This window comes from Talpa europaea, assembly GCF_964194135.1.
Source record: "Talpa europaea genome assembly, chromosome: 13".
NCBI lineage: Eukaryota > Metazoa > Chordata > Mammalia > Eulipotyphla > Talpidae > Talpa > Talpa europaea.
The window spans coordinates 1,593,457-1,603,455 of NC_140080.1; the positions used below are offsets into that span (position 1 = coordinate 1,593,457).

Here is a 9,999-nt window from a genome sequence, read left to right on the forward strand (position 1 = left end):
CTTTTTGGCGTGGGTCGAGTTCGTCATCCGCACGCGCCCCGCACGCAGCCAACCGGCGCCCGGCAGGTCACCTTTGCTCCGCGCCGCCGCCCCGCCCGCACCCACGCCCGCAGGCCCCGCCCCGGCGGGCGCAGGGACAGGGGCGGGCGCGGGCGCAGGCGCGGGGGCGGCGCTGGCGCGGGAGCTGCGGGCGGGCGAGGACGCCGCCGCCGGGATGGTGCTGGAGAGCGTGGCGCGCATCGTGAAGGTGCAGCTCCCCGCCTATCTTAAGCGGCTCCCAGTGCCCGAGAGCATTACCGGGTTCGCCCGGCTCACAGGTAGTCCTGGCCGTCGCCCCGGGGCGCCCGGCAGCCTCCCCGGCCGGGTGGGGGTGGGCGCGCCGGGTCCCGGGGCTCGCCTGCGCCCGGCCCGCGGGCCCTCGCCGGGGGGTGCGCCTCGCCCTGCGCCGGGAGGCCCCGGACACGCGCGCCCGCGCCAGGCCCACTCGGCCCCGCTGTGGCGGGAGCGGGAGGGAAGCGCTAAGCTGCAGGTAAAGGCGGAGGCGGCTTCGTGAAGCGACAGCGGCCGCATTCCGGCGGGGAGCGCGGGGCCGGCGGGTCACCTCCTGGCCACGGCCTGCCGGCGGTCCAGGGAAGGACGCAGTAGCCGGCGGCGTCAGACGCCGGTGTGAGGGCCCAGATCTGTAAGGTGAGAGGTGCCGCAGGTGGGACTTTCTGCGCGCGCGTCGCTGCTTCACGGAAAGGCCGCCCCTCGGGAGTTGGCGTCGGGATGACACCCGGGTCAGCACTTGCGAGAGTCCGTTGGGCTCGGAGCCGTACAGTGTGAGGGGGACATTTGCACATCAGATACATTAGAATGGTGAGGGAAGTGCACGTAAAGCAAATACTGAATGCGTGTGTTCTGTGTATCGGGGTGGGAACACGAATTAAGATGGTTTTGAGGTAAATGGGGCTGCTTAGCCAGGAGTTCTGTGGTTGCTGGCTTAACACACCATTTGGATGGCTGACTGGTGAAAGAAAGGTGAGATTTATTCCGTGTAAACCAAAAAATGGACTCGAACCAAATTAGTGAAGGTTATTAGAATTGACTTTAAGCAAGGTGGTTTTGTTGTTTTTTTAATTGGAGAATATTTTCCCGAAATAAATAGGGTGCCCTTGGAGACAGTCCCTCTCAGACATTAAGCAAAAAGGCATCCTGTGGTGGTGAATAGAAGTAGATGCATAAACTATGTAGATGCGTAAATTTCTGAGTCACGAGTCCTTGGATTATGGTCAAGAGAGGATTGCTCTTTCGCTGGGATTGTGAGCTTTTGTCATTTTCAGATATTACCAGGTTTGGTAGAGAGCATGTAATTGAATAGAAAGCACAGTAACCGAATAAATTTAGAAAAGAAACATGTAAACATCAGAAGCCACGTAAAAATCGCTAAAGGAAAACACTTTCAAATCAAGTGTAAGCATCAGTCTTCTTTTGATGTTTATTAATTGTTAGAATTGTAGCACTTAGGTAAAATTATTACTTTTTTTCCCCCTTGATCATTTCTTTTACTTAAGTACTTTCCGTATTTTAATGCAGCCTTCATTGTTTTCAAGCTGTGTTTTATATTAACCTCATGGTGGGCCTAAGCATTTCCCTGCAGCTGAAAGTTTGGTGTGTGTCATAGGCTTTTTTTTTTTTTTTTTTTTTTAAGATTTATTTATACAAGCACCGGGTACAGTCAGAAGCGCTGGAGGGCGAGAGAATTCACCAGAGCCAGAGCTGGGAGCAGAGCAGGCAGAAGGATCGAAGTACACTGCTGAGGGGAGCAGCGGGCGGCAGTAGAGGTCTGCGCGCCATGCGGGACCCTGGCCCAGGGATCGAACCTGCGCTGCAGAGGCTGCGGGCAGCCCAGCTCTCGACCTCTGCGCCACCAGGGGAGGCCCTCATAGGCATTTTTTATTCATGTTGTTCATCAGTAATTAGCTTCGTGCCAGTTGTCTTAGTTTTCTGTTTTGATTTAGACCCTTGAGTGTACTCACTAAAGTAGTGGTACAGGTGAGAGGATATGATCATTTGTGGCATTCGCTTTCTGTTGCCATGGTACCCCTGTTCCTTTCTATACATTAACTGCTGAATTGTTTCAATGACAAGAAAGAAAAAAGTCTATTTCCACACCAGTCTAGCATAATCCGAAGTAAGTGTAGATTCTGGTGGTGGCTGGATTTATATTAGTTTCAATTTTCTGTAAATAGAGTGTGGTGGGAGCAGATCAGAAAGCATGATATTTGATTGAGTGACTAGAAGATTGTAGAGGCATGTTTGTTCTTGTTTTTCAAGTCCCCACTGTCGACAAATACTTCATTCCCATGAAAGGCATCAAGAAAGCTCAAACCTTGATGCCTTCCTTAAATCAACGACATACAGTAACTTCCTCTTTAAAGTTGTTCACTATTTAATGCGAGGACCCATGCTCAGAAATACTGATGTGTTAGAGCACATATTAGCTTAAGTCCATTGCAGCACGCCTGCAATTTAGTTCTCCTTGCTTGTTTGTTCAGGAAACATTTATGTGCAGTAATACTTCCTATGAAGTATTGTACTGGGCATGGACAGTAACCTTGCAGAATCTGTTTTGGAGCACTGTGGAAGGTAAACTCCCGGGGGCCATTTTCTGTTCTGAGCCTCCCTTCAGAATAGATTGTGGTAGCCAACAAGACATTTGACCCTTGAAGGAGCAACTTTTGGAAGCCATACTTTGGCTTCTGTTGAAATAAAAACCTGGAAGCTAACTTTTTAGCCATTGTTTAAAATGTCCAGTAGACCAAAAACTATTTTCATTTTCTGTCTGAAAACTGGAGCAAAAAAAGTTACAGTTCACATTGTTGTTGCCTGTTTTTCCTTCCCTATTCAGGGCTGGTGGTTCTTTAAAGCAGTTGCCTCTCAACGATGACTCTGCATTCTTGGTAAACACGTTACCATGGTCTTTGATACAGACAGTCCTTGCTACTTAGAATCAACTTACCCCATTTGTGTAGGTGACATATTTCAGAGTGAGGCTTTTAAGATAGTGTGATTCTGCCCTTTGAGCTATATTGTATTCTAATACTTGGACCTTTACAAAAGCTTTCCCCTGGCTTGTGAATATGTAAAAGAGAACTAATAATCTTCCCATTCGGAAGTTAAGAAACAGTTTACTGCTAGATCTAATGCTAGCTGTAAAACATTGAATATTGCGGTTCTTCCCCACTTAAAGTGGTTTCTTTTTGTGAAACAACAGTTTAATTCTTAAAACAGGGAATCCCAGCACTAAATAATAGTTCTCCCAGGGAGCACAAAAGTATCGCAGCAGAGCTTGCAGGGTGTTAGCTCTATTTATGCAGGTACAGCATTTGGAATGCCGAGGGCATTGTTGATCACGTGGGGAATTGCTGTTATTCCTGTTGTGGCTTTATAAAACAGATATACTGTGAGTTGGTTATTTATTGAGACCCTGCTCGATGCCAGGTGCTATACTGGCATCGGGTACTATTGACAAATAAGGTGGCATTTACCAAAGCATTGCCACAGGAAGGCATTTAATGATTAGTAAAATGATGGTAAACAGATTGTTTAAGAATTGCACATTGGGGGCCTCCCCTGGTGGCCCAGGCAGTTGAGCACTGTGCTGTGAAGCTGTTGGCAGTCTCTGCAGCACCAGTTCGATCCCGGCCGTCCGGTGAGGGTCCCACAGGGCGCTGCAGACCTCTCCTGTTGTGCCCGCTGCTCCCCTCAGCAGTGTATTTCATCAGTCTGCCTGTTCTGTTCCCTGCTCTGTCTCTGGTGAATCCTCTCACCCTCCCACGCCTCTGGCCTGTGCCCCGGTTCTTGTATAAATAAAATCTTTAAAAAAAAAAAAAAAGAATTGCACATTGCTAAGACTTCCTTATTCAGAAATATTTAAGGGGACTGTACAAAGTTGTATAAAAAGCTAACTTTCTAGAGTGATAGTAAACCCTGTATTTTGGTTTAGGTGATGTTTATAGGTTTAAATAGTCTCCAGACTCATCAAATTAAATACTTTGTGGAAGCTGGACAGACTATGCTGTAAATTGTGCTTCAAAATAAAGGAAGTGGAGGCAGGCATTAGTTAGGCACCCGGGATATAGTGGTGACCCAGGCAAGTAGGACCCTGCGCTTGGAGACCTTACACTGTGCTTGGGAGACAGGACCTGGGGTTGCAGCCATTACTGTTCATGTTTCCAAAGGCTGTTAAGGAATTGGAACAGGTTTCTGATAAAATATTAAGTGAAATAGTAGGATACAGATTGAATATGCAACATGGCCTCAATTTTGTTTTTCATTTCTTGTGTTTAAAGCTATCTAACACTACCCCTGTCCCCCCCCCCCCCAAAGGAAGACAGAGATATACCAAATGTTACCAACTCTTGGCTGGTGGGATTAAAATTTATATAATTTTCTAGACTTTTATATATTTTGTAAAATGTCATTTTTAATAACCCTAAAACAATGAAAAGTCAAAATTATTCATTGTCCCTAACAATTAGTGGTAACAGCTGTCTGTGGTAGCTCAACCTGTGTCAAACAGGTTCATGGGAAATGGCATTTTTTCCAAAGCTTTTTATTTATTTATTTATTTTTATTTTTTTTGTAGAGGCATGCTTTATTTATTTGTTTGCTGGTTTGTTTGTTTGTTTTGTTTATACATGCACTGGGTACAGTCAGAAGCGGGGGGGGGGGGGGGGGGGGGGGGGGGTGTGAGAGAATTCGCCAGAGCCAGAGCAGGGAGCAGAGCAGGCAGAAGGACCGAAGTACACTGCTGAGGGGAGCAGCGGGCGGCAGGAGAGGTCTGCGCGCCATGTGGGACCCTCCTCCGGTGGCTGGGGAGCAGCCGGGGATCGAACCGGCGCCGCAGAGGCCGCGGGCAGCTTCGCAACCCAGCGCTCAACCGCTGCGCCACCAGGGAGGCCCTCCAAAGCTTTTTAAAATTTTCATTTTCCTGTGTTTCATATTTCTCTCTTTACTAAAAATCAGCTTTGAAAAATACATGTAAGAGTGATTTCATTGAACTTTATAGGCTGTATTATTTTCTGCAGTTAAACTCAATCCTTAAAAACTAGGTTGTCCAAAGACTGTTGGGTTAGTCTTGCCTTTTTTGTCGGCCAGAACAGTGCCTTTCATTACTGTGGGATTACACATCAGGGCTAACCAAGGAAGGAGTGTCGGAGGAGCACTTTCTAAAGTAGATTCTGAAACAGTACTATCACCACTGACTTCCTGAGGTTTGTGAGTTGTTAGGAAATGTTAAACTTACAGATCTAAGTTAATTTCATCTGCACAATCCTGTCTGTTGACTTTTTGAAAGAGTTGTTTAACCTCTATGACTTTTTAATTTTGTGATATACAGAACAATAATGTTATTCTACATCCAGCAAACATTTGTTGAATAATTTGTGTCTCAATACTGTACTGGACGTTGGTTGGGACAAGTCACAGTCTCGGACATTGACGGCCGGCTCTAGAAGATAAGTGTAAATAATCAGCTCCTGACTGACGTTTGTGCTCCTCATTCACTCATCTAGCAGGCCTAGCAGCCAACATCTTTGAGGTGTTCACTTCACATGCATCTGCCAGGGTGAGGGGGACTCAGCGCCTCCTCCTGCAGGCTTATGGAAGAGTCACTTTTTACAGTAGTGTAGTAGCATAAACGTGAGAAAAGGCGGGGCGGGGGGGTTAAATTCTGGTTTGTGAAATAAAGAAAGACCCTGGAGCAGGCAAAGGTCTCAGAGCCCTGCACAAACAGGCAGCTGACCAGAGCAGAAAGTGCCGTGGGGCTGCTGCCAGGTCAGGCCTGGGCTGGGTCCAGTCCAGGGTGGGGTGTCAGGGAGCACAGCTGTCAGGCTGGTCCTCTGCAGGAGCAGGGGTCCACAGCAGTGCCACCCAGAAGCTCTCGGTGACAATGGAGCTGCTCCCTGCACTGTGGGCTTCGGGGACCACTGCCACTCGTAGCCGATGAGCTACTGAAGTGTGACAAGTGTGTCTTAGAAACAATTTTAAGTTCTAGTTAATTTCTATTCATTTGTAGAGGCTATGGGAGGTCTCCACTTTGGTCATGTGACTGGAGCAGCCGCCCTGTCAGGCAAATCCTGGCAGTGTGGCGTCTGCTGCGGAGAGTGCTGTCAGGCTGAGCAGGCCAGGTGTTTCTGCTAGTTGCTACCAATCCCTATGATCTCAATAAAAGTTGCCATTTGCTGATTGTTGTCTCTTTGCCAGGTACTCTTGTGTAATATATACATTGGTGATTTCATTTAGAACTATAAAATAGTGTTATATTAAAAATAGTTTCACTTGGGGCTAGTTGGCATTAAGCCAGTCTTTCACTGGTAAAATAGTAACACGTAGCTCTAGAGAGGGGCTAGCTTTATGAAGAGAAGCGACAGAGCTTTAGATCTGCTGGATTTGATTCAAGGTAGAGAACAGGTTTTGGACTTTCTGGCCTAGACAGCCTGTCTCCACGGAACAAGGTGAGGAAGTGGCACCTGCCCAGTGCAGTTGTTTCTGCTGACCCGGTGCAGAGAGAGCACACTGGCATCAGCACAGTCTGCCCGTTAGCTAATTACCATTACCTAATGCTAACAGGTGATCTTCAGTTTTTCTCGTTTTCCTGACCAGGCTATTTTCTCTGTAGTGCTTAGCAAGGTATCAGACAGGCACCCAAAGAAGGAGATCAGACATCAAGCCAGGGACAGAAAGGATTCCCTACGAGCCCAGCCAGAGGCCGGGCACCAGCCAGCCTGTCTATCCTAGTTTATGGTGTATCATCTCCACATGAGAAGCCAACATTTCATTTCTGTTCCGCTCCCTTCCCCTGGAGACAACGCTGAGTACTCCAGTTCCCATTTCATGAGCACTGTGGAAACTGGACCTAACAATGAGAAAGTTCAGTGTGTGAAAATTTCCATTAATTGTTTAGCAGTTTTTGCAGAACAGGTTTCTTTAGGGATCATCATGTGATAAAGATGCAAGTTAAAACATTGATAACATTGCTTGTGAACTCACAAATCAGTGGTAAAATATTTACAGATGTTCGGTTATAACTTTAGACACAGTGAAATATGAATTTATAAAACAGATCACACAGTGAATTTTGTTAATAATTACGGTGATCTTGATTACTGAAATAAAAACATAAACGTTCTTAAGATAATGGGAAAGATATTTGAAAGGACCTGTGTCTGCAGTTTTTGTTTTCCAGCTTCACAAGTCCCCTTGTTCCAAAAATAAAATAAGGCGGTCTAGGTGTAGGCGGCTTGACTGTCCAGAGTTTGACAGCAAGTTAAGCTGCCGACAGGCAGGGCGCGCGCAGACTCACACTGTGTTCAGTTTCAGAATGGCTCCGGCTGCTGCCTTTCCTCGGGGTGCTCGCGCTGCTGGGCTACCTTGCGGTCCGTCCGTTCCTCCCGAAGAAGAAACAGCAGAAGGATAGCTTGATCAACATTAAAATACAGAAGGAAAACCCCAAAGTTGTGAATGAAATAAATATCGAAGACTTGTGTCTGACCAAAGCGGCGTACTGCAGGTGCTGGCGCTCCAAGACGGTAAGAGGCCGCCGCGCGCTCTCAGACTGTGCATTTACGCTCTTTTGCATCTTAAATCCCAGTCCTGGTGCTCTGTGAGATGAGAGGTTTTATCTGCATCGCTCAGCCAAGCTTGCATATTATGATCAATATTACCGATGCTAGAAAGGGAGAGAAGCGCGGAGGGCGGTGCTTTTCACCGCTCGGGTAGCTGGCCGCAGGAGCACTTCCACGTGCGCTGCGCTGGAGAGGAGTGGAGTCAGGATGTGCCGATCTGATGTCAGCCTCTCACAGCTTGACTTTGGGTAAAATTACTTAAATCTTTACTCTCTCGTCTTCAGGGTCATTTTTATTTTCTGGTCATCTATCCTTGTCACGGGCATTTTTGAGGATTGAGTTGAGTGAAATGAGGGCCTCTGATACAGTATGAGCTGGCAGCTGTAATTATGATTTTTTTTAAGGTATATTTGTTTATTTATACAAGCACTGGGTACAGTCAGAAGTGCGTGAGGGTGAGAGAATTCACCAGAGCCAGAGCAGGGAGCAGAAGAGGCAGACTGATGAAGTACACTGCTGAGGGGAGCAGCGGGCCGGGCAGGAAAGGTCTGTTGCGCCATGTGGGACCCCGCTGGGGGCCGGGGATCGAACCGGCACTGCAGAGGCTGCAGGCAGCTTCTCAGCCCAGTGCTCAACTGCAGCGCCACCAGGGGAGGCCTTGTAATTATGATTCTTAATGTGGAAATTAACAAGGACTTTGGGGTGATGAGTATTGATCATTGATGAAATGTCTGCTATTATAGAGGTCATTTGAGGTTTTAAATACAATAATGTTCATCACAGCATCCTCTGTTACAGCACATCTTTAGACTGACAGTACGGGACAGATTAACTTATGGTGTAAGACAAATGGGGTATTAAGAAGTGCTTAGATATCACATTTTTAATATTAAAAAAATTTTTTAAAATATTTAAGAGAATAATAACATGATGATGTAACATAAAAAGTGTATAATAGTATAACACCACTTTTTAAAATTCTTTAAATTTTATACATTTTTTACATCATTTTTCATTTTTGGACAATGTATGCATTTTCATCTTGGTTATAGTCCCCATACAATTCCCACCACCCTTATTTTGACCCTAACACACACACCCGCCCCCACCCTGTGTCTGGTTTATAGTTGCTTGTTGATTTTGATTTTTACTTTATTATAATTAGGTTTTTTCCTGGTGCCTTATTTAGATTTTCTAAATTCCTGCTATGAGTGAGACCATCCGGTATTCTTCTTTTTCTTTCTGGCTTATTTCAGTGAGCATGATCCCTTCCAGCTCCATCCATGTTGTTGCAAATTGCATGAGTATAACACCATTTTTGTACAGAAAAAAAAGTAGATCAAATTGTTACCTGAGTGAATTCTTTAAAATGTATTTTTAAGCTTTTTCAAAAATGTTAACAGTATGACTTTTATAGAAACACTTAAGAAAATATCATTTTGAATTCTAACTTTTTTGATGAGTCAAAATTTAGAGCTCCAGAGAGTTAAGAGCTTATTTTCTTCTGTTAAATCTGTTTTATTGACTCGTATGCTATACCAAATAAGAATTAACTATTTAAAATTGTTAGATTTTGACTGTAGATTTGAGACTGCCAGAAAGGAAGGGTAGGGCAGAGGGGCCCAGTGCACTCTGGGCCACTCTGGGGACTGTGGAGGTGGGTGTACTTTGGGGACATACAGGAGTGACCGTGTACTCTTCAGTCATACAGTGTTGTAAACCCATGTTACCTCAATAAAGATACAATTGAAAAAATACAGTAAAGTCGTTAGATTTGTTGTGGTATATCTATAATGCGGTATCATTGGAATGAGTTTAATTAAATGAGTTGTAGACTATGTATCTATTAATCAGGAAAGCACTCTTGTGGTTGTTTATTGTTTTTTTCCCCCCGAAGTAATAGGCTTTATAAGAGCATTTCACAAATACTTCAGCTTATTGAATCATTTAAAAATAACGCATGCAACTCTTTTTCCTTTGTAGTTTCCTGCCTGTGATGGGTCACATAACAAACACAATGAATTGACAGGAGATAATGTGGGTCCACTAATATTGAAGAAGAAAGAAGTATAACAGTGATGAGTTAGGATTGAATTCAATTGTGCGCCGTAAACTCCTACAATATTTTTTCATTTTTTGTGTATTGAAGATCTTTAATGTGGTAGTTTTAATTATTGCTACTGGTTGATAATTATTTCTGCCAATTAATTTTTGTGCTATAGTATGGTTTATATTTGCTACTTTGTATATTGTCATTTATATAGAAATTAAATCATGCAGCCCTTGTATTCTGACTTGAAAGAATTCATGTATATCTTCCTATAATAAAACCAATACTTGTAATTTTAATTGAGAAAAACCTAAGTTTTTGACAATGGATCTACGGCTA

General features: G+C 44.9%; 1 protein-coding gene across 1 annotated transcript; it reads left to right on the top strand.

Annotated features, from left to right (window-relative positions):
* Positions 1–214: 214 nt before the first annotated feature.
* Positions 215–9,761, top strand: CISD2 (CDGSH iron sulfur domain 2; the record flags this gene model as incomplete). The annotated part of the gene is made up of 3 exons (XM_084252579.1): positions 215–317; positions 7,360–7,574; positions 9,594–9,761. 3 exons carry the CDS (start codon positions 215–217, stop codon positions 9,681–9,683), a joined length of 408 nt encoding a protein of 135 aa, XP_084108705.1. The 3' UTR covers positions 9,684–9,761.
* Between the last annotated feature and the right edge of the window lie 238 nt (positions 9,762–9,999).